The sequence below is a fragment of the Myotis daubentonii genome, chromosome 9 (genome assembly GCF_963259705.1).
Source record: "Myotis daubentonii chromosome 9, mMyoDau2.1, whole genome shotgun sequence".
Lineage (NCBI taxonomy): Eukaryota > Metazoa > Chordata > Mammalia > Chiroptera > Vespertilionidae > Myotis > Myotis daubentonii.
Window position 1 is genome coordinate 48,363,797 of NC_081848.1, and position 22,632 is coordinate 48,386,428.

Genomic DNA, 22,632 nt, shown 5'->3' on the forward strand with positions numbered 1-22,632 from the left:
GAAAAAGATGACTCTGAAAAAACTTGAAATGACAAGGTTTTGTTAACTACTTTTGCCACAGATCTGCGACACTTCCCCATCATGACATGGATAAGGCATAGATTTATTGTCAACCCCAAATCCTAAAAAACACCAAACTTTGACAAATCAAGGGAGTTCGTTGTGTTTGCTTAGCATGAGGGTTAGCACAGTGCACTACCAGTATTTAGGAACCATTCCTCACTCAATGCTTTTAAGTATCTCATGGCTGAGACTCTGGCGAAGGGTGTGAGAAGGGCAAGGTGAGAGGTATAGAGAATCCTGGGACTCCGGCTCTCCTAAAGTGCTTAAGAAGCATCTTCTCAATCTAGAGAAGATGATGTTTAGTGCACCTGAAACCCAGGTAAGAAATATCCAGCACAGGTTAATCCGAGCTATTACCTGCCCACACAGAAATTACATTTAGGGAAAACTACTGCATGACGGTATGAAACCCCATTTTGTGATATGATTTGTTTCTATTTGGATCCACTGAGTCAAATGATTCTAAAAATAGGGTCCGTGTGGCGGCTGGCAGTTGCTGTGATGGTGGGACCTTTGCCAGGGTTGTTCTCAGTCTCGGCCTTATCAGGGTGCAAGAGAGACTGCAGGTAATGAATGTACTTGATTGCAGCTCTGAGGGTTTCCACTTTGCTGAGTCGCTTCTCCAGGTACTCCTCCGGCAGGTGATGTCGGAGCTGGGCATAGCCTTCGTTGACACACTTCACACGCTGCCTTTCCCGTTCATTCCTTTTCCGGATAAAGGAGGGCCCGTAGGAGTAGTCGCACCTCCTGTAATTTGGATAAGGCATTGGGAAGGAGAAGGGGCAGGGCTCACTGTAATTTTCCAGGACCAGCGAATCACTGGAAAAGGGCAGCAACGGCAGGTCTTCAAAGTAAGGGGATGGCACCGGGGCCTCGGGGTACAAGTGGAGAGTGACCATGGGGTCCAGATAGAAGGACCTGCTCAGCGGCAGGTGGGCAGAATCAGGGAAGACAGGCACTTTTTCTGGCAGATTAGAGTAACTTCTATTGTCCATCATTTCTTTGTTAACCTGGAAACATAACCAAGTTTATTAATTTGGGCAAATCCAGGGAGAGCAAATATCGTCAGTTTTCTCAGAGATCAATGTTTTAAAGACTTTTCTGCTTTGATGTATAGTTTTTTGAGCTCATTCTGAAAACTAGGTGGGGTTACAATATTCTGTGGGTAGTAAGAGGGAGGATTTTTAAAAAATATATATTTTTTTGATTTCAGAGAGGAAGGGTTAGAAACATCAGTGATGAGAGAGAAACGTTGATTGGTGCCTTCTGCATGCCCCACACTGAGCATCGAGCCCACAACCTGGGCATGTGCCCCTGACCGGAATCCTTCAGTCCACAGGCCAACGCTCTATCCACCGAGCCAAACCAGCTGGGCACGAGGGAGGATTTTTGATGCTGCACAGAAACAGCATGAAATAATACTGACTCACCTGGTGAGGAAATTACCGCCTTTCAATTCTCTTCCAGAGCCAATGATTACACAGACATAGTGTCAGTCTGGTGATAGTGTCTCCTACACTCCCAGAGTCTTTCTGATCCTCCTCAGATGGAAGCCTTCAACAAGCGGTACTTTTTAGCAAGGGTCTAATAATATTTAACTCTTCATGTTTATTTATTGTGGATTAAACCGATTTCACATTTATAGTATGATACAAATTTTAAAAATAAAATCTACTTGAGTAAAAAATGTGAATTGGTTTGAAGAAAAATAGTAAATACCCGTACAGGTGGAACAGATAATGAAGACTGTGAAGGTGTATGCAAATAACTGAAATACCACAATATTTAAAATACACGTTGGAGAAATTACAAACTAGTTAATGATCATGCCACCCCACCGCATAGCCTTTCTAAATAATACCTGATGTGCTAGAGGCAAATCCAAAAATAAAAAAGGAATCATTTACTCTTAAAAATTCACTGTAATGCCTTGGCCAGGTGGCTCAGTTGGTTGGAGTATCGTTCTGTACACCAATAGGTTTCGGGTTTAATTCCGGGTCAGGGCACATACCTAGGTTGTGGGTTCGATCCCCAGTTGCGGCAATCCATGTTTCTCTCTCACATCTCTCTCTCTCTCTCTCTCTCTCTCTCTCTCTCTCTCTCTCTCTCTCATCAATAAAACCATATCCTCAGCCCTAATGCTTATGGGTAGGATTAGATAACATTGTCACTTGTTTCCCTACCTGAGGGGAGCAAAAACTCTGCAGGCTGCACTATGTAATGGGTGGAGCAGTCTCTACGCACCACAATTCAAGTGTGAAAAAATGTAGTACAGTTCCTGTGAAAAAGCCTAGCCTATCTAGTGTGGCTACTGAAGGACAAATGACTATGGAAACAGAAAGCGCACGGGGTGGGGGTTAAGGAGGATTATAATAAATCATGTGGAGACAGGCTGGAAAAGGGGTAAATGCCAGGAAAAACTCCTCCTAAGAGGGGGGTGGGAGTGGGGGAATGAAATAAGTGTGATAGGTCCAGTGAAAAATCAAAACAGAGAAACAGGAAGTGAAAGATTCCTAATTACTGACCAAATGACCTGAAATAACTAACGTAAAACAAAAATCTCTGGGAGATTAAAAACTAGCCAACATTGTGTCAAAAAGAAAAAGTTGCCGAGAGAAAATGGTTAGGAAATTCCCAAGCCAGAGATAGAGAGTAGAGAGTAGATAAAGAACAAGTATGGCAGAAGCTACAAAACGATGGCACAATGAGTATGGAGCCCGTATTTCTACATTTCTGAGGACAGCACAGCCTTGTTTCTGCCTATGGCTGACAAGCCAGAAGTGACACAACAGGATACCAAACATAAGGCAGGTGCCATCAAAGCCAATCACACAAACTTTTTGAGAATGGTTTTATTCTGACAGATCATTTAATACTATCGTAAACCTTGACTCATGAAATCTGAATAATTTGCATATGCCACAGGTAATTAGAAATGTCTAGGCTTTAACAAGACTTTGCTTTATCCTGGGAAATAGAGCCTTGTGTCTGGAGACACACCCATGAGAAGCTTTTCTATTGAGCATTTCTATAAAGTTCACTCATCAGTGCTTGCTTCAGGAAGGTATACCAAAAGCTCACTACTCAATGTAGTAGCAGTTAAACATGATCACCTTTTATTCAAAGAACATTTAACTACAACACAATGGAGTGATAGAATGCAAAATGCAGTAATGATCAAGGAAGTCTAGTGGAAGCTGGACATGTTTATAGAAACTGAGTAGTTTTTAAAAGAAAGCAACACAGGCTATTAGTGCTGGGGTCTGGCAGTTCCAGATTCATGCACAGCTAACAAATTCACCTATCTTGGAAAGTCTCCGGTTTCTGTCCTAGAGCTCTTCTGGGAAATAAATGAGATCTTAATAACATTCTAAATAGATTTTTGGATGCTCTGCTGAGCATAAAAGCTTCAACTTGCAGAGACATTAAAAATATCTAGCATGTGAAAAACAAAGCTACAACTACACCTATAATCGAGTTATGGAAAGTTAGGGATGGAGGAACCTTAGAAATCCTCTTACCCAATCCCTCAGGGGATGTAACTTGGCTAAGGTTGCAGAGCTAGTTGCAGAGCAGGGGTCAGACCCTAGGTCTCTTGACTTGCAAACCAAACCCTTTCCACTACTCCAGATGAATTACACCAGCAAAATCTGATTCTTTTAACATATGGGCATAATTGATAGTTTAAGATAATAGAATAATCAGGTAGCTGACAAAATTCATCATTTACCAACAGTATCTAGGGATTTTCCGATAAATCATATTCTTATTCTCTCCCATGGGCCACTCTGGAGAAGAGTCTCTTACCTGAGTATTGTCACTACGGTGCTGTATTTTGGATTTGGTCAAATTTACCCTGATTTATAGGTGATCATTTAGTAACAATATGCAAAGTAGCTTACAGTTAAACAGAACTGCTCAGTTCTGGTTTAGCTGTGTTTTGGTGTTTTTTTTTCTACCTAACATGTAGATATGACAACACATAATACCAAGTAGAAAGGTTTACTTATGAAACTGGACTCCTGTAACAAAGTCTTTTGTAAAAAGAATGCTCCCCCATTCATCTAAATGAGTTGAAATCTTATAAACACATGAAAACCTGCACATAAATTTTTATAGCAGCTTTATTTAAAGTTGTCATATCTTAAAAGCAACCAAGATGTTCTTCAGTAGGTAAGCAACCAAGATGTTCTTCAGTAGGTGAATGGATAGAGTATATCCAGACAGTGGAATATTCAGTGTCAAAAAGAAATGATCTATCAAGCCAAATTAAAAATACATAGAGAAACCTTAAATGCATATTACTAAATAAAGAAGCCAATCTGAAAAGGCTACATACTATGTGACATTCTGGAAAAGGCATAATACCAAGGATTGTGATTGCTGGGTTTTATAGTAAGGGTATGTTATACAGTTTTGTAAGAAACTGTCAAACTTTTTTCCAAAGTGCCCATACCATGGGGGTTATATTATTTTATATCAGAATTATCTTTAATAGCCTCATAATGTGCAATATTGGTCAATATTCTTTAAATAGAGATTAAGGCCATAACCAGGAAGATCCATGTGAACCTAGTTTATTAAAATATCTATTAAATTTGTTGGCTTCTAAATAGATTGTATTTTTTAGAGCAATTTTGGATGCACAGCAAAACTGAGTAGAAAGTAGAGTTCCCATATAGCTCCTGTCCCTACAAACACCCATTCTTCCCCACTAGCAACATCCCACCCAAATATATGTTACAATTGATGAACCAATATTGACACATCATTATCACTCAAAGCCCATAGTGTACATAGAGTTCACTGTTGGTGTTGTACATGCCATGAGTTTTGACAACTGTACAACGACAAGTACAGAATAGTTTTATAGTTCTACAAAGCCTCTGTGCTCCACTTATTTATCCCTCCCTTCCCCCAACACCTGACAACTATTGATTTTTTTACTGCCTCCATACATAGTTTTGCCTTCTCCAGAATATCATATAGTATGTAGCCTTTTCAGATTGGCTTCTGTATTTAGTAATATGCATTTGAGGTTTCTCTATGTATTTTTAATTTGGTTTGATAGATCATTTCTTTTTGGCACTGAATATTCCACTGTCTGGATATACTCCATTTATCCATTCACCTACTGAAGAACATCTTGGTTGCTTTTAAGTTATGACAACTTTAAATAAAGCTGCTATAAAAATTTATGTGCAGGTTTTCATGTGTCTGTAAAATTTCAACTCATTTAGGTAAATATCAAGGATTATGATTGTTGGGCTTTATAGTAAGGGTATGTTATACAGTTTTGTAAGAAACTGTCAAACTGTTTTCCAAAGTGGCCGTACCATTTTGCATTCTCATCAGCAATATGAGTTCCTGTTGCTCCATATCCATATCAGCATTTGGTGTTATCAGTATCCTGGATTTTGGTCATTCTAATATACCCTATTAGAATATACGATGTGGAGCATTTCTTCATATGCTTATTTGCCATCTATATATCTTCTTTAGAAAGGTGTCTGTTCTGGTCTTTGGCCCTTTTGTTAATCAGGTTGTCTTATTGTGGAGTTTTAAGAGTTCTTTGTATATTTTAGATAATAGTACTTGGCTAATAGTACAAGTCTGTGGCTTGTCTTCTACTTCTCTTAACAATGTCTTTCAGAGCATTAGTTTTTAATTTTAATGAAGTCCAGTTTGTCAATTATTTCTTTCATGATTTCTGTTTTTGGTGTTATTTTCTCCTGTTATCTTCTGGGCATTTATAGTTTTGTGTTTTACATTTAGGTCTGTAGTCCATTTTGAGTTAATATTTTGAAGGGCATAAGGTCTGTGTCTAGCTTTTCTCCCCCTCCATTGTATTGCCTTTGTTTCTTTGTCAAAGATCAGTTGACTGTATTTGTATGGGTCTATTACGCTCTCTATTGTGTTCTATTGATCTATTCTGCCAGTACTACACTGACACTGACTTGACTGCTATAACTTTACAGTAATTCTTCAAATTGGATATTGTCACTCCTCTGTACTTCTACATTAATATTGTGTTGGCTTTTCTGGTTCTTTGGCTTCTTGATATAAACTTAAGAGTCAGTTTGTTGAAATACAGAAAATAACTTGCTAGGATTTTCAATGGGATTGTATTGAATCTATAGATCAAGTTGAGAAAAACTGACATTTTGACAGTATTGAGTCTTCCTATTCATGGACATTGAGTATCTCTGTTTATTTAGTCCTTCTTTGACTTCTTCCATTAGTTTTGTAGTTTTCCTCATATATATTTTGTACATATTTTGTTAGATTTAATACCTATTTCCCTTCGGGGACTGGTATTGGTAAATGGTATTGTTTTTAATTTCATTTGTTCATTGCTAGAATATAGGAAGGCAATTACCTTTTGTATGTTAACTTTCTATCCTGCAACTTTGCTATAATCATTCTTTTTAAGAGGTTTTTGTTTTGTGGTTCTTTGTTTTCTATATAGATGATCATTTCATCTGAAACAATTTTATTTCTTCCTTCCCAAGCTGTATACCTTTTCTTGTCTTACTGCATTAGCTAGGATTTGCAATACAATGCTGAAAAGCAGTGGTGAGGACGCCTTGCCATGTTCCTCATCTTAGGAGGAACATTTCCACTTTTTACCATTAAGTAAGCTGTGGGTTTCTGTAGATATTCTTTATCTAGTTGAGGAAGTTCTCATCTATTCCTACTTTACTGAGGTGTTTCTTTTTTGTTTTGTTTTTTTTTCAGAAATGGGTGTTGAGGTTTGCTTTTTCTGCATCTATTAATAGGATCATTTCATTTTCCTTCTCTAGCCTGTTGATGTGATCTTTGAATATTTAACCAGTCTTGAATCCTTGACATAAATTTCACTTGGTTGTAGTTGAAATGACATAATATTAATAAAATCAATAATTTAGGTTAAATTTGTAGGTCTGAAAAATTGTTATTAACTAAAAAATCCATTAATAGCTTCTAAAACCTTATACTTATGAATTTAATGTAATTTAATTATAATTTTTGCCAAGAATTTCTTATAACATGCATTTTAAATCTCCCAATATATCAAAATGGTATATGTATACTTTCAGAGACCTTAGTATCCATACATTCTCTCTCTCTCTCTCTCTCTACACACACACACACACACACACGCAATTTAGTACCAATGTTTTATGATTAGACTGGTCTAAAACAGATCTCACAATAGGGTGCACATGCCTTTGCATCTCCAAGTTCATCATATAGCAAAAGAGGGAGAGGAGAAAAGTTGAGACATAGATACACTGGTAGGTTTTTCAAAAATTATTTTTATTGTTCCATTCCAAAGAGGACATAGGAAGAAAAAAGCCAGTTATCCAGTGACTGTTACACCCTTCAGAGGGAGGCACACAGAACTCCATTACTTGTTCAACGCTGCACACACCACAGCTCAAACAGCTGCCTCTCAACCTGACCAAAAATGCTGACAATATGTGTATGTCATCAATCCATGGCTTGGTTTAAAAGAAAATTTCTTTATTGCAAGTATCCAAGTCCTTAGGATTCATCCTTAAAGATATTAGGGGATGAGAAAGACCACTCATGCCAAGACTATGTTTAGTCATTAGAGTAAACTAGAAAGTGGACAGTTTGTTTTAGGATGCACTGCATCAAACATCACAGTACTTAAAAGAAAATCTGCATTTTGTGAAGAGGCACCAGGCATTTCAGATCTAGTTTACCATAAAGTGCAGCTACCGGCCAACCAGATACCTAAAGACAGTCAGTGCAAAATTGAAAAAGGATAAGTCAGGGCTTTGATGCAGCTGGCCACACTGCAATATAGAAATGAAACTTAAAAATATAAGATAAAGTCTATTTACAAAAGTTTTTTTTTAGTAAAGTGACTTGAGAAAAGTTATGTTAAGCAGTTCCCACATCCCTTCCCTCCCCTGCCAAAAAAAAAACAAGGAAAAAAACAAAAACCTCCTGAAAATTATCTTGAAAACCAAGTTAAAACTGTGTGGTGAAAAAGAGAATGCCTGTTCCGGGTAAAGGACTTCCAGGTAATTTATAGGCAGATGTACTTTGTCACAAATAGGATAAGGTTATTGGCGACTTGGTGTGTGCTTTAAAAAATGTCTCTATTAATATGTTAACAAGAAAAAAATTCCAAGCACGTTTTTGTTTTGGGTTTTGAATTTTCCAGCAAGAGTTGGTGAAATCAACAGGGTGTTAAAACAAAACCCAGGAAAAATCAGTCAGTTTTTTCCAGTTGCCTGCATTGTTGCTTTCTAGTTACCTCGAATTTGATTCTCAATTAGCTGAGGACAACATGACGGTCAAAGACGGACTTCCGCTGCTCTTGAACTTGAAGCTTCCAGCGCTGCTGGGCATACTCTACCTTGTTCAGCACATTGGCTCGACTGCGGGAGCGGGCCAGCACATCGTGAGCATTTGCAAATGGCTGGTGATCCTGAAAGTCCAGGAATGGAGACCATTAAGAGATGGCATAATTGGTGTAAAACATACACACAAAACAGCAGTTGTTCAGCCAGACACAGAAGCAGCTGGGTTTTTCAAAGAACAGACCATCTATTTGCCCAAGCATTTCTAGGCACTCAACTGCTAGAAGTAGGCTGAACTCAACTGCAGAAACAGGTGGTTCAAGTGGCATAAGTGATGAGGAGGTATCTGTGTCATGTTCCCATGAATCACCATTTCCAAAGACATTTCCCTTAAGAAGCAGGGACCAAAGATAAAGACAGTGGTCATTTATGTTAAAGAGAAGCTTCCCTAACGGGTAGGGAAAGAAAATCTATTTTCATGTTAAAATCTGTATGCTACAGACACAGAAAGTAGGACTTTTCCTTGCTTCACTCAATACTATATAGTTGAACTGTAGCAGAGGAAAGACTTATCTTACCTGACTGCCATTATATTAGAATTGTTACTTGACAGCTGGGGCCACATTCACCCGGGGAGATGAGTTGATAAGATTTTATCTCCCTGCCCCCTCAACATATACACTAAATGGACTGGTTTACCCCTTCCCCAATCTGTGATGAAGAGACACCTCATGTGCTAAAATTACCCTCTATTACCAAGGGCAGTAAGAATTACTGCTTCAGAATTTCTTTTCGAAAAAGACTTGAATCTTTCAATGCTGAGCACTATGGCTTCTATGCTAGTTGCTGCCTTAGGAAAGAGGCTATTGAAGGCTTACCCAGGTATCTGTGTAGAAAAACAACTTATCCTGGTCAAAGTAAACCAATGCCACTGATGTTTGTAGTCATTACAGGGGAAACCACTGTGCTAATCTATCTGTGAAGGAGACATAAACACAGCTGCCTAAATGACAAAAAGCATTAAAAACTAACTTATTGCTTTTGTTTGCCTTTTTCTTAATCTCTTTTTCCCAAACCCTGGTTAACAAAGCTTCTAAATGTTCCAACATAGGATCCAAGTCACAAGTTGTATCTCTTTTTAAAAATATATTTTTTTTATTGATTTTTTTACAGAGAGGAAGGGAGAGGGATAGAGAGTTAGAAACATTGATGAGAGCGAAACATCGATCAGCTGCCTCCTGCACACCTCCTACAGGGGATGTGCCTACAACCAAGGTACATGCCCTTGACCGGAATCGAACCTGGGACCTTTCAGTCCGCAGGCCGAAGCTCTATCCACTGAGCCAAACTGGTTAGGGCACACGTTGTATCTCTTAAACTAAACTTTGCCTGTAGTAAAGAAACAACATGGTTTTGTTGTGCATGCTTGCAAAGGTTCTATTATATATCCAGGGCAGGCGTCAGCATGTCTATAGAAAGCTATACACACCATATACCTATATATAACCATAACCATGTGTTGTTATAATACCTGGTCTTCTTTTTTTTGTTAATCCTCATTCAAGGATATTTCTCCATTGGTTTTTTTAGAGAGAGTGGAAGGGAGGGATGGATGGATAGATAGAAATGTGGATGTGAGAGAGACACATCGATTGGTTCCCTCTCACATGAGCCCCAACCAAGGCCGGGTTCAGTCTGCACTGAGGTACATATCCTTGACTGGGAATAGAACCCAGGACCCTTTAGTCCACAGGTTGATGCTCTACCCACTGAGCCAAACCAGCTAGGATTAGTCTTCTTTTTATACCAAGACATGTACATAACTGCATCAAAAAGTTTTCTATAAATAATCTTTCCCTGCCTTCTTTACCAAAATTCCCTCAACTTTTCACTTAATTTATGTAACAGCTTGTGCAAAGCCTATTAAATTTTTTAATCTTCAAATGAAAATAATAACAATTTCATAAAGTTAAACATGTATTGAAGATATAAGAAATAAAGTGAGGGAAGAGGAAGGCTAAAGTTGTTGGATTACTCGATTTCCCACAAAGAAACAAACCGATCCAAGGTCATCTAACTAATTAGCACAAACACCAGACTTAAGCTCACCTAACCTTGACTTGGCATCATATTGTCTAAACATACTGATTTTGTTCAGGTAGATTAAAATGACACTAGAAGGATATGGTGATGAACTTGTATATAAAATATTATCACCATTGGCTTGTTTTGACATAAATAAGATTAGGAAGAAGGATGTACTTTTTCAGCAGAGCACCTCTCAATTTCATAATCCTGTTATCTACTCTTCAAGGTAGGGGGAGGGGGATCTTTTTAAGGAACAAATTTAAAGGACTAAATAAACCAGTAATTCTTTTGGTCTGTTTTCCACCTATCAGAACAAGATTGAACTAGCTGCTCACGGTCATGGAGGCTTGGAGACTGCAAATAGAGATTTACCCTTTTTATATGTTTGTTCTTTTCACACCTGATAAAATTACAGTAAATACAAAACATGTTTTAATGTAATGCTTTGATAATAGCAATGATGTGTCATGGATATATAATACAGTAAATATTGTGACTGCTTACAGTAAGCTTCGGAACTATTTGTACTAACTCTTGCTTGATTTAAAATGCTCTACAATGAACAAAAATTAAAACAATTTAATTGAGAATTTAACAAAAGCACTTTTAAAAGCACATAGTGAACTCTCATCTTGGGTAAGCAACAACTGTAGAATTTAAATTTAACTTCTTTTTATTTTACATGTTAACAGATTACCATAAATTCACAGCTTTGGTCTGAAAATCCCTCTCCGCTGACAATCAGTTTAACAGATAACTCAAGAGTCAGCCAGGCCTCTCAGAAACAATGTTCTCAAATGGTCATCTTACACAGAGAATCTATCACTGGTGAACAACAAGGTTATTAAGCACATGAGCCCACCAATCAAATGCCTTTCCTCCATGTTTTTGTCTACACATTTGTGCATCCATTTCTTTTATGTTCTTTGATATTATCTATTCCTAAAATCAGGAACTAAATATTTAATGCTGTAAGTGATATAGTTTAAGTGAGACTTTTTATTTATGTGCCTTATGAAATGGTTTATATGGCCTTTGACACGTAACATTTTCATGTTAGTTCTCAACTGAGGGTAGTTTTGCTCCCCAGAAACATTTGACAATGTCTGTGGACATTTTTTACTGCCGTGACTGGGATGAAGATGCTATTGGCATCTAGTGGGTAGAGGTAGGGATGCTGCTAAATATCTTACAATGAACAATGTAGGCAGCCCCCTTCAACAAGGAATTATCTAATCCTATGTTTTGATGAGAGAGAATCATTGATTGGCTGCCTCCTGCACAGATGGAGCCCACAACTCGAGCATGTGCCCTGACCAGGAATCGAACCATGATCTCGTGGTTCCTGGGTCGATGCTCAACTACTAATCCACACCGGCCTGACTACATGTCTCTTTGTTTTATTCATTTCTTTATTGCTAGTATCTAGCATGGTACCTGATAATAAAAAGTTATTCATTTTGTAATGGAAACAAGGGAAAAAGAAGTAAACAGTGGTGTTTCTAAGAAAGTTTTTAACAAAACTAAAATGAAATCTTGGGTAAATAAGTTGAGTATTCATAACTGTTATTCATGAGACAATAATGTATTGATCGCCGAAACCAGTTTGGCTCAGTGGATAGAGCGTCGGACTACGGACTGAAAGGCCCCAGGTTCGATTCCGGTCAAGGGCATGTACCTGGGTTGCGGGCACATCCCCAGTGGGAAATGTGCAGGAGGCAGCTGATTGATGTTTCTCTCATCGATGTTTCTAACTCTCTATCTCTCTCCCTTCCTCTCTGTAAAAAATCAATAAAATATATTTTTTTAAAAAAATAATGTATTGATCAAAAAGGAGGTTCTGGCCCTAACTGGTTTGGCTCAGTGGATAGAGCGTCGGCCTGTGGACTGAAGAGTTCCAGGATCGATTCCAGCCAAGGGCACGTGCTCGGGTTGAGGGCTCGATCCCCAGTAGGGGGTGTGCAGGAGGCAGCTGGTCAATGATCCTCTCTCATCATTGATGTTTTTATCTCTCCCTCTCCCTTCCTCTCTGAAATCAATAAAAAATATATATATTAAAAAAAAAGAGGCTCTGTTTGTAGATATAACTCAAGCCACCCAGTCAGGATCCACCTTCCTATCTTTTACCAACAGGTCCACAAGCCATTTAAGAGTAAAAGGGCTTCTGATTGTGATTAGCAAGGGCTCATCCTGGCGTTAGCTTTTGGAATTGGTTCTTGAAGCTTTACTGAATTTTACCCACTTTAAGGAACATAGTCCAATAAAGTAATTCAAAATAAGAAGTAATTTCTAAAAAATTATATATATATATTTTAATGAAAATTTGGAAATAAGCCCAAACAGGATAATAAAACAAACAATATATTCCTCTAAGTTAAAATGAATAACAAGTTTGTGGACTATGATTTTCTGGACATTTCTGAATGATGTTGACACAAAAAGCAGACCACAAAACATTTATACACTGACTATACCAACTGTATGGATGGATATAAATGTGTTTTAGAGATAGGCAAGAGAATCTGGAGTGATGGTTTTGTTTCTCTAGAGTTAAAGATCACAGATTTTTAAGAAGAATAACAGGATATATAACAAGCTGCACATCATTAAGAAAAGAACAGTATGGTCTTCATACTTTCCTTCGCTAAAGCCTCTTTACCTCCTATGATATTCCCTGTGATGCTAACAGGAAAGGTGGTACAACCACTTCTAGGTGGGTAGAAAGCTAGCTCAGATGCTTTTCTCAATGCAAACAGGGGAAGGCAATGAAAATTGCGCCCTGGGTACTGAAGAGCAAAGCCTTGTATAACACACTCACTAAAGATCATCAGTTTAAGCCACCATATTTGTGGCTTTACAAATCGATTTCCTCATAAAGAGACATATACTAAAATTAGAACTATCTTTAGCTTCTCTAGTTGACTATCTGCTCCAGTACATGAACATTTATATTACTTCATGATGATGATCTGTCAGCTAGGGCATGCTGAGAACTTACCCCAACATCGTCATCACTCTGTATTAATTGTGAGTGTCCAAACAGTCGTCTCTTCAGTATGGGCTCAACCAGAGTAAGGTACACCATGTACAGAAGTAGAAGACCCAAAATGGACAGGTAAATTATAATGGTAACCTAAAGGAAATTGAAAATAAGTTACATCTCTGTTCAAGCCAAGGAATCAGAATTCTGTATAATCATAGTAAAGCTGCAGTGAAGACTGGTCTATCTGCAAGGCATACAGGATTTCTATATCAACCAGATTCTAACATAAGAAACAAATTCAATTATTCACCAAAGTATTAAAGAAGAAAGGAAAAAAAGCATTTTGTCGTTGAGATCTTTTTGTGAGTCTTCAAAACTCCATTTTCACTTACTGCTAATCACCACCGCTAGCACAGTAGTTTTCTTTCTCAACTGAATACAGTGTCCTAGTGCTGTCAGGACAACATAAGAGAACCCTAGCAGAAAATGCAATGCAGATGAATTTCAACAGAATACTCTTTTAGATCAATTTAGATGTTCAAAATATGTTTTAGGTCAGTGATTTTCTTGAGATCTTAATTCATGTGCTGACATCCCCAAGAATGGCTTTAATTAAAGACAGACAATACCAAGTGTTGACAAGGATGTGGAGAAACTGAACCCTCGTATGTTGCTGGGGGGAATGAAGAATGGTATAACCACTTTGGAAAATAATCTGGCAGTCTCTTAAAAGTTAAACATAAACTTACCTCTCTAAGAAATCTACCCAAAAGAAAGGAAAACTTAGCCACACAAAGACTCGTAAGCAGATATTCATGACAGTATTATTCATAATAGTAAATATCTGGAAATAATCCAAATGTCTATCAACTGATGAGTGGATAAATAAAATGTGGGATATTCACCTAACAGAATGCCATTCAGCAATAAAAAGGAATTAAGTACTGACATATGTTACAACATGAATAAACCTCAAAAACATTATGCTAAGTGAAAGAACCAGTCACAGAAGACCACATACTGTATGATTCCATCTTTATGAACTGTCCAGACCTGTAGAGACACAAGGCAGAACAGCCACTGCCTAGGACTGAGGGTAGGAGCGGGATTAACTGTAAATGGACATGAGAGACCTTTTTTGGGTTTTGGGAATGTTCTAAATCTAGATTTTTATAAATTATTTAAAATTTGCTAAGACTTATGGAATTGTACACTTACAATGACTTTTAAGGTATGTAAATTATACATCAAAATTTTTGTTTAAAATTAGAAAGTACAGTGAGAATTTCTCTATGGGACACACCCTGCTGCAGCAGGGGCTCTCCCACAGGGCCAACCACACCAGAAAGCTTTGTAACTGCTATAGCTGACCATTCCCAGATTTCCCTTGTGCCCTCTTTTTGGGAAAGGAATGGGAAGCTCCATATAGAGAAAACTGGGGAGAGAACCATTAGTCACCACGGTAAAGTAACTGAACTTATTAGAGGTCCAAATGGTGATCAGAGCGATCCACCTTCCATTTCCTATAGCAAATAAGAAAGGAAATCTTAAAATCCAGAAGTGATGTTTCTAAATAGATGAGTCACTATATGTATGATTCTTCTTAAGGGTTGAGAGGGCAGGAAGAAGAGGGCCTAATCATTATATTCTCACTATCTTCTGGCATATGTGACCACAGAGAAGCTGGGACATTTTTCTGGAATATGCTAATTACACACAGGGCATTTTTGTGCTATTACACATACCACGCCAATCTACCTTATCTTAATCCACAAAGCATCTCAACGAGGCAGGCAGAGGGCAGGCCTTCTTTGGGGGTTGGAGATGAGGAAGGAGGTAAAGTCGCGGTGGTGATGAGAGCAGTATTTGAGTAACCAAAATAGAATTCCTATGTCAAAAATTTTTCCGTGTCTCAGTATTATCAAGAACTATTCCAGAAGCAGAAAAGATGGATTTTTGTTTTTCACCTTGATTGTTACAGAGCTTCTTTCCTCATATTTGCATTCACAGCGCAGACAGTATGCTTCTATGTCAGGCTCCCTCACAGACATGAGCTCCACAACATGAAGGCAATCGCTGAAAAACACAAAGATAAAATACTGCTCAAGTCTAGCTGGATTTTCTATTCACACTCATCAAAACTTTCTTGAAATCCAGAATAATCACTGAACTTATCCAATGAAAGAATATAAGGAACAAATTATCAATAAGGGAAGTGAAACAATTTCCTCTCTTGATATCAGCAATTTGGTAAGATCTAAAAGTCTAAGAAACCATAAAGACACATATATAGTAACTATTTTCAAAGGTGCTACTGTTAGAAGTTTATAATGCACCTGAAAAATCCCAAATGGGATCAAAACCTATTTAGCAGATTGAGTCATATTCAAACTTGTTTAGTTACCAAGCAAAACTGCTTTAAATGATTTAAAGTGACCTGGGGCATTGTTGAAATATGAGATTATCTCTTTTATGAATCAACTAATATTCTTAATTGCCACAGTCTGGAATATAAATGGCTAATCACACTTAGCAGTTGGTAAATTCTGAAACCTGAACATTCAAAGCTACAGTAAGAAATAATTACTTGTCTTAATAAGCAAATGTCTATTGAAAAAGCATGAAGAAGGAGGATTAGGACAACAAAAATATTTTTTTATGAAAAGTGATTACTTGGAAGAAGTATATCAAAAATAAAAGGCTGAATGTTTTTGTTGTTAGACATTTTTCTATTTCCCAAATTACATATTTATGGCTTATGAAAAAGCAATTCTATAAAAAAAGCATTTTCCCAGAAACCTGTCAATTCTAGAAAATAATTAAGCTATTACTTCCCCCAGCTAATAAGAGCCTACTACTCTGATCATCTTCAGCCAAAGTAGGCAAACTTTTCTGTACTCCTGTCTTCTGCTGGGCAATTTTCTTCCCTTTTGGCATCTCTTCCTTGGGTATTTCTGGCTCCCAGAAGAACTCTACTAATTTCCTGTCTCTTTCCACCATCCTTCTTGGGGGCACTCAATGCTCTGATTCTTTCCGTTTGCCCTATCAAAATGTACTTTTTGTTTTGTTTCATTTCCTCTGTGCTGTGGCTTAAAAAGAAAACCCAAAACAATATAAATGATAAAAGTTCAATCAATTACACTTAACAAAGTAATTGTAATTTAAACAAAGGTAGTATGTAATCATAAAAAAAGAGAAGTCTCCAATGGTAGCATTTCAAATAAGGGTAAGGTCCCACAACTCACACCATACAAGTGTGTGATATCTGTTCCAAACATATAGAAGACTAAGAATGTAGCCAGCTGGATGTAGGCATAAAATGGGCAGAGAAAGCTAAATCCCGTTATAGAAGTATCTAGCTCAGAATCAGAGTTCATCCAGCCCAATACTTTCAGAGAAGTCACCTGCACAAGGTTAGAGTAAACTACCAGCTAAAAGGACCCAAATTCAGGGCTCCTGTCTTCTAGGTCAGCCCTCCTGCATCTCTCTGAACTTCAGGAATATCAGACTTATCTCCCATTTAGTTTCCTATTTCAACTTCAGAAGCCTGAGTAACAGTACCTAAGAGTTATTTGAGAATCTAAGTGCTGAGTATTGCGTATTTCTTTTGAAGAATACAATTTAATAATGACGAGATACTGGGTGGGAGAGGAAGCTGGAAGGTTGGTTCTGAAGGGCCAGTCATTGTAAACACAGAACCCAGATACAGAACTCAACCACTTTAGGAACTGGGCAACACCTCCCCCTAGTGCCAAAGGGAGGACATTTTTGGCTTTAAATCACACCCCAAACACAAACCAGAGAACTCAAACTTTTCTTAAGTCTCACCGCAGAAGTCAATGAAGAATTAATGCTAACAACTGAGCACAATGGAGGCTGAAAGGTAAATACAGGGTGTCCCAAAAAATGTATATACACTTTGAATAATTATTAATTCCAATGGCTTAAGAAAGAAACATCAACTGAGCTATCAGCTGTGAAGTATGTATACATTTTAGGGTGACACCGTATATATCTAGGGCCAGATGGATATTAGAGGCCTCATAAGGCCATAACATAACTTGCCTACCCTTCTGCTAGTTAAAAACTTTGTCAGTGACAACTGGGTAATATCACACCTATTCTCAGTAAATGGCTAAGTTGCAGGAAGGAAACAGGGAAGGAACATGCCTTGTTTCAACTGTTTATTTTCAAACCTCCCTCTTTTGACCAATAATCAGAGATGAATGACATATGATTCTGTCTGAATCTAGAATAAGAAAAGTCAGTGAAAAGATTAGTGCTAACCACTTGAATAGTGAGTTTATTTGCCACTCAAATAATAGTCATAATGTTTTATTACTAATAGAATAAATTGCAAGTGCTCAATATATTTAGAGAATTTATAGGAAAAACTTAAAACTTATTTGAGCTTTCTTATATCATATCAATAACTTGCTGCTATAAAACCTATAAGAATATAGCTACATCACTTTGCAATATGAGACAATTTAAGTGGAATGTGGACATTCATAAGAAGTTCTCAAGAACATACTTATCAAATATGAGATTGAACCAAAATGAGAACAGACAATAACATAAAAAAAAAAAAAACTAAACAAGCTCAAATGCTGCCTTTTCTTTTTCCAAGTTAGCTTGGAATATGGTAACTGCACGAATTTAATTTTTCTTTCAAATTCTTATAGGCTGTTTATCTATGAAATCAAGTACATGTGAAAGCACACAGCATTTGGAGCTATTTTTCTTCTATGCCTATCCTGGTATTCTTCTACTGTGGTTACAAACCATAAAACATGACAATTCCATGGGAATGACCTCATCCATCCTGCGACAAAACAACTGTTTCCCAACCATTTTATGGCACATGCAGAAAAAGCTACCATTTGCAAGATCCACTGAGATAAACAGAGAAGGCTGCTGGTGGCTAGCCAGTCAGGATCTCAATCATCACATGCCTGCCTGATTACCCTAGAGCTGAATGGATCAATATCACACCTACTCCCTATTTATGGCACACCAACTGGGAAACTGGTGTACATGACTCATCCATTCCTTCCTGAGTCTCTAACACTTTTAAACATAGTCTCCTACATTTGGCAATATATCGCCAGAACCTACAAACTGTAGAAATTATAACCCAGATAAATGAGGCTTGCTTACCTTTCACTGAAAAGCAAGAGAGAGGGCCAAAATTTAAGGGGGCAAAGGAAGTAAGTTTAGGTGGCACAAACTCTGCCCCATTTCCATAGAAAACCCACCCTATCTGGGGCTTAGAGTTTTTGCTATATTACTTTAGGCTTACATCATACACTTAGGGTCTTATTCTCACTTTTTCAAATGGAAATGGAATTTGAGACTTTTGCTTAGAAAGAAATACTTAAAAAGAAAACAATACACTGGATGAACATTCTGGGCTAACAGTGACAACCACAGAAAGAAATCCGACAGGTAGTTAAGCAATCCAGAATACTTACCAATCTTTTTGGGATATGTTCCTATTATAAATATGTCCAGGAATATCTTTATAGGGAGGACAAATACATTTACACCGAACATCCTCCGAATTCTGTAACCAAAATGGAAACTTAGTATAGAGCTTGTTGACAGTTTATCATAATTCCTTAAAAAAATGTTTTTATTTATTTCAGAGAGAGGAAGGGAGAGAAAGAGAAACATCAATGATGAGAGAGAATCATTGATCAGCTGCCTCCTGCATGCCCCCTACTGGGGATTGAGCCCACAACAGGGGCATGTGCCTTGACCTGGAATCGAACTATGACCTCAGGGTTCATGGGTCCACTCTCAGCCACTGAAACACACTGGCCGAGCTATCATCAATATTTTTTATTTTTTATATTTTATTTATTTTATTTTATTTTATTTTATTTTACAGAGAGGAAGGGAGAGAGTTAGAAACATCGATGAGAGAGAAACATCGATCAGCTGCCTCCTGCACATCCCCCACTGGGGATATGCCCGCAACCAAGGTATATGCCCTTGACCGGAATCGAACCTGGGACCTTTAAGTCCACAGGCCGACGCTCTATCCACTGAGCCAAACCGGTTTCGGCCAATTTTTTTTTTTTTTTTTTAATGTACCATATACATTTTGTTGAGCACCCCCTACCAAATATTCTAAAACCATTCACTTAAAACTTTAAGTAACTTTGAGAGATACATGTTCTTTTTGGTAATTTGAATGAATCATTAAATATTACATAAAGTCAGTGTAAAATAATACTTAGTACTTGATCTGTAACTGATTAATCACGTTTATGGGTCAGATAACACTCAAATTGTGCTAATGTTATCACCATCTACCTGTCAGTAGAAAGATATGATACATGGCTAGCTGTGTCTACAAATAAGAATGTTGATTATAAAAGGATTGGGAGGAATCAAACTAAAAATTACTCAAAATTGATTGATATGGACAAAAAGGGGTTGGGCCAGAGTCCTATAGAAGGGCTGAAGTTTTAGAGGCAACTCAGCTACAATTAGAAAGAAAGTACATAAGGGAAGCAGCTTGGTCTACCCTTTGCATGAAACTTTGCTTCTAATCCCTCCAAAGAGGACAACTGTGGATAAAGGAAATTTCAAGAGGTGGAGAAAGGAGTGACTAATATAGGAATTGAGGGGGAGTAGAAGATCCTTCCTCGGCAAAGGGGAGTCTACCTGAGAGGTAGTGGCTCCTCAGTCCCAGAGGACCAGGCCCCCTGCTCTGAGATATGGTAGGTCTGGCTGAGTTGTCGATAATTCATTCACTCACTCAGCAACCATTCAGTGAGCATTTGCTTGGTGCCAGACCTGGTGCTCAAGGCGGTGGGTTCGGATAAGTATAAGGCATGGTTCCTGCCTATAATTAGGATGCGCCCTAGTAAAGGAGACTGACACATAAATACAAGGTTGCAATGCCCTACCTAAAGTGATGACAAGAGATATGCAGAGGGTGCCAGCAAGGTTTTGAAAGTAAGGAGACGAGCTGCTGTTCCTGTTTCTGGTGGAAGGTAGGGAAGACTTCTGCAAGAATCCCTGAGCAAGAACCCCAATCAAAATCCCGGATCTGGCCTTGGCCAGTTTGGCTCAGTGGATAGAGCGTCAGCCTGCGGACTGAAGGGTCCCAGGTTCGATTCCGGTCAAGGGCATGTACCTTGGTTGCGGGCACATCCCCAGTGGGGGTGGGGGTGGGGGTGCAGGAGGCAGCTGATTGATGGTTCTCTCTCATTGATGTTTCTAACTTTCTATTCTTCTCCCTTCCTCCCTGTAAAAAGATTAATAAAATACATTTTTTAAAAATCCCGGATCTGTCCGCCTCTGATGTGTCCTTCCCATAATCCATATTTAAAGATGTTATAAACTCCTATTATTTATTTTTTAAGAAATGCAAGCGCCATTCTGTTTTCCCATCTCGTTACCATGAATTCCTTCTGTTTTCCCCAATAACAAGCTAGCTCATCAAGGAGCAAGCACAAGTGTGCACGGGGCCAGGTGTGGACAGCAGGGGCAGGAGTGGGGCTAGAAAGCAGCACGAGGGTCAGAAGGGCCGTGACATGGAGCCGGGGAGAAGGCCACCACCTCACCTCTCCTGCAGTTTGGACCCTCCCTTTCCCACTAAATGATCGGGCACAGCGAAGGCAAGAAAGGGCTCGAGAGGCCCCGGAGGGGTCTGGGTGAGGGAGGATGTTAGGCGGAGAGGGCTCCCTGAGTCCTGCTGGGAGGACGGCTGCCAGGTCAGGCAAGTTCCCACAAATGGCTGCGTTCCCACCTAAGAGGGAAGACCTCGGAGGAAGGGGACTCCCATCCTCTGGGCCTGGGGACGGGCGGAGTGGGGTCTGGGAGGCTGGTGGGGTGCTGGTAGGCGGCAGAGCGTCGGGGTGGAAAGCGGCCGTGAAAGGCTCCCTGAGTTGGGAAGGTTACAAGCCTGGGGTGGGCGCTTCGGGGCCGGAAGGGAAACGCCGAGGAGGTGGAGGGGCGCTGCCCGGGCGGGGCAGGCGGGCATCGGGGCGGGAAAGCGAGCGCCGTCAGGGCCGGGGTGGGAGCGGGGGCGGCGACGGCCGGACAGTCGGGCAGGAGGGCGACGGTGGGCGCTGCCGGGGCTGCGCGGCCCGGAGCCGCCGGTCGGGGCTGGGAGAGGATCGGGGCGGGGAGCAGGTGGAGACCCCGCGGGCGGGGGCGGGGGAGGAGCGCGCGGCGCGGCGGGGCGGGACTCACCTTGGCGGCGGCGGCCGTCCGCACCAGCAGCAGCACCGCCAGCGCCAGGCAGGACAGGCTGAGCGAGGCGCCGAGACGCGGGAGGCCTCCCCACGGAGTCGCCATGGCGGCCACACCGAGCGGCCCCACAGCCCGGGGCCCCAGACCGGCTCCGGCTCCGGCTCGGGCGCCTCCGCCCGCACTTCCGTCCCGGCCTCCGCGTCACCCGCCGCGCCGGTCCGGCCCCTAAAAGCCTCCGCCCCGGAAACTGTTCCGGGTGCGCAGGGCCCGAGGCTGCGCGGCGCCGGCCCGGCCGACTCTCAGACCCGGGGACCCGGGAGCGGAGGGGCCCCTTGAGGGGCAGCCTCAGCCGGCAGAGCTTGGAGACGCTGGCATGTCGTTCCGGGGCGCAGACGCCGCGGGGCTGGGGCGCCTTCCCGCCAGGGAGACCACCGCCACCCGGCAGGTCGGGGCGGGCCGCGCCATCCCTTCCCGGGAAGCGCGCCCCGGTCAGAGGTCGGGGGTCGTGCAGGGACTCGGGACTGACCTGCCGCCCACGCGCGTCCCGGATGCCATTCCCCCCAAGGTTTCCAGCAGCCGGGGAGCTGCCTTCGCGGGTGCGGCCTCCGCCTGGGCCCCGCTGGCCTCGCGCGGGGGGCTGGCTGCCGAGGTGCCGCCTGGGCCTGGGCCTGGGCCACGGGGCTGGGCCGGGCCAGGTCGGGCTCCGAAAGGTGTGAAGTTGGCGAAAGAACCGGCTCCCCTAAGTCTTAGGGGAGCGCTGACCCGCCTTTCCAGTGGGCCATCCTCCGCAGGACCTTTTTTTTTTAAGCTGTTGCCTCCTTTTCCATGCTTTCCTAATTACCTAGTATTCCAGTATGTATAATTGATCCCAAACTTGCCTCTCACTACATTCAAACACAAGTAACTTATCAGTTTGGTTTTTAAATTGGAAACGACCCTCCAGGAGTCGTCGTCCTCCTTCATTCTGGA

General features: G+C 40.5%; 1 protein-coding gene across 6 annotated transcripts; it reads right to left on the reverse strand.

The window, feature by feature from the left end:
* Positions 1-138: 138 nt before the first annotated feature.
* TMEM9B (TMEM9 domain family member B) lies at positions 139-21,895 on the reverse strand. 6 transcript variants are annotated; one of them, XM_059708824.1, is made up of 6 exons: positions 21,664-21,802; positions 20,373-20,713; positions 18,927-19,018; positions 15,420-15,528; positions 13,468-13,602; positions 139-1,073 (listed from the first exon to the last, which is right to left on the reverse strand). In XM_059708824.1, exons 4-6 carry the CDS (start codon positions 15,501-15,503, stop codon positions 516-518), a joined length of 777 nt encoding a protein of 258 aa, XP_059564807.1. In that variant the 5' UTR covers positions 15,504-15,528; positions 18,927-19,018; positions 20,373-20,713; positions 21,664-21,802; the 3' UTR covers positions 139-515. The 6 variants fall into 6 exon arrangements, with proteins under 6 accessions (XP_059564807.1, XP_059564806.1, XP_059564808.1 ...); XM_059708826.1 differs by lacking the exon at positions 20,373-20,713 and adding an exon at positions 8,336-8,509 and having other exon boundaries at positions 935-1,073; positions 21,664-21,879; XM_059708823.1 differs by lacking the exon at positions 20,373-20,713 and having other exon boundaries at positions 21,664-21,895.
* Between the last annotated feature and the right edge of the window lie 737 nt (positions 21,896-22,632).

Coding starts and splice junctions, on each gene's coding strand:
- TMEM9B (XM_059708823.1), bottom strand. CDS start 21,768: ATGGCGACTCCGTGGGGAGGCCTCCCGCGTCTCGGCGCCTCGCTCAGC. Junction 19,019..21,663: donor GGACGGCCGCCGCCGCCAAG/GTGAGTCCCGCC, acceptor TTTTGGTTACAG/AATTCGGAGGATGTTCGGTG. Junction 13,603..15,419: donor GAAGCTCTGTAACAATCAAG/GTGAAAAACAAA, acceptor AATTTCCTTTAG/GTTACCATTATAATTTACCT.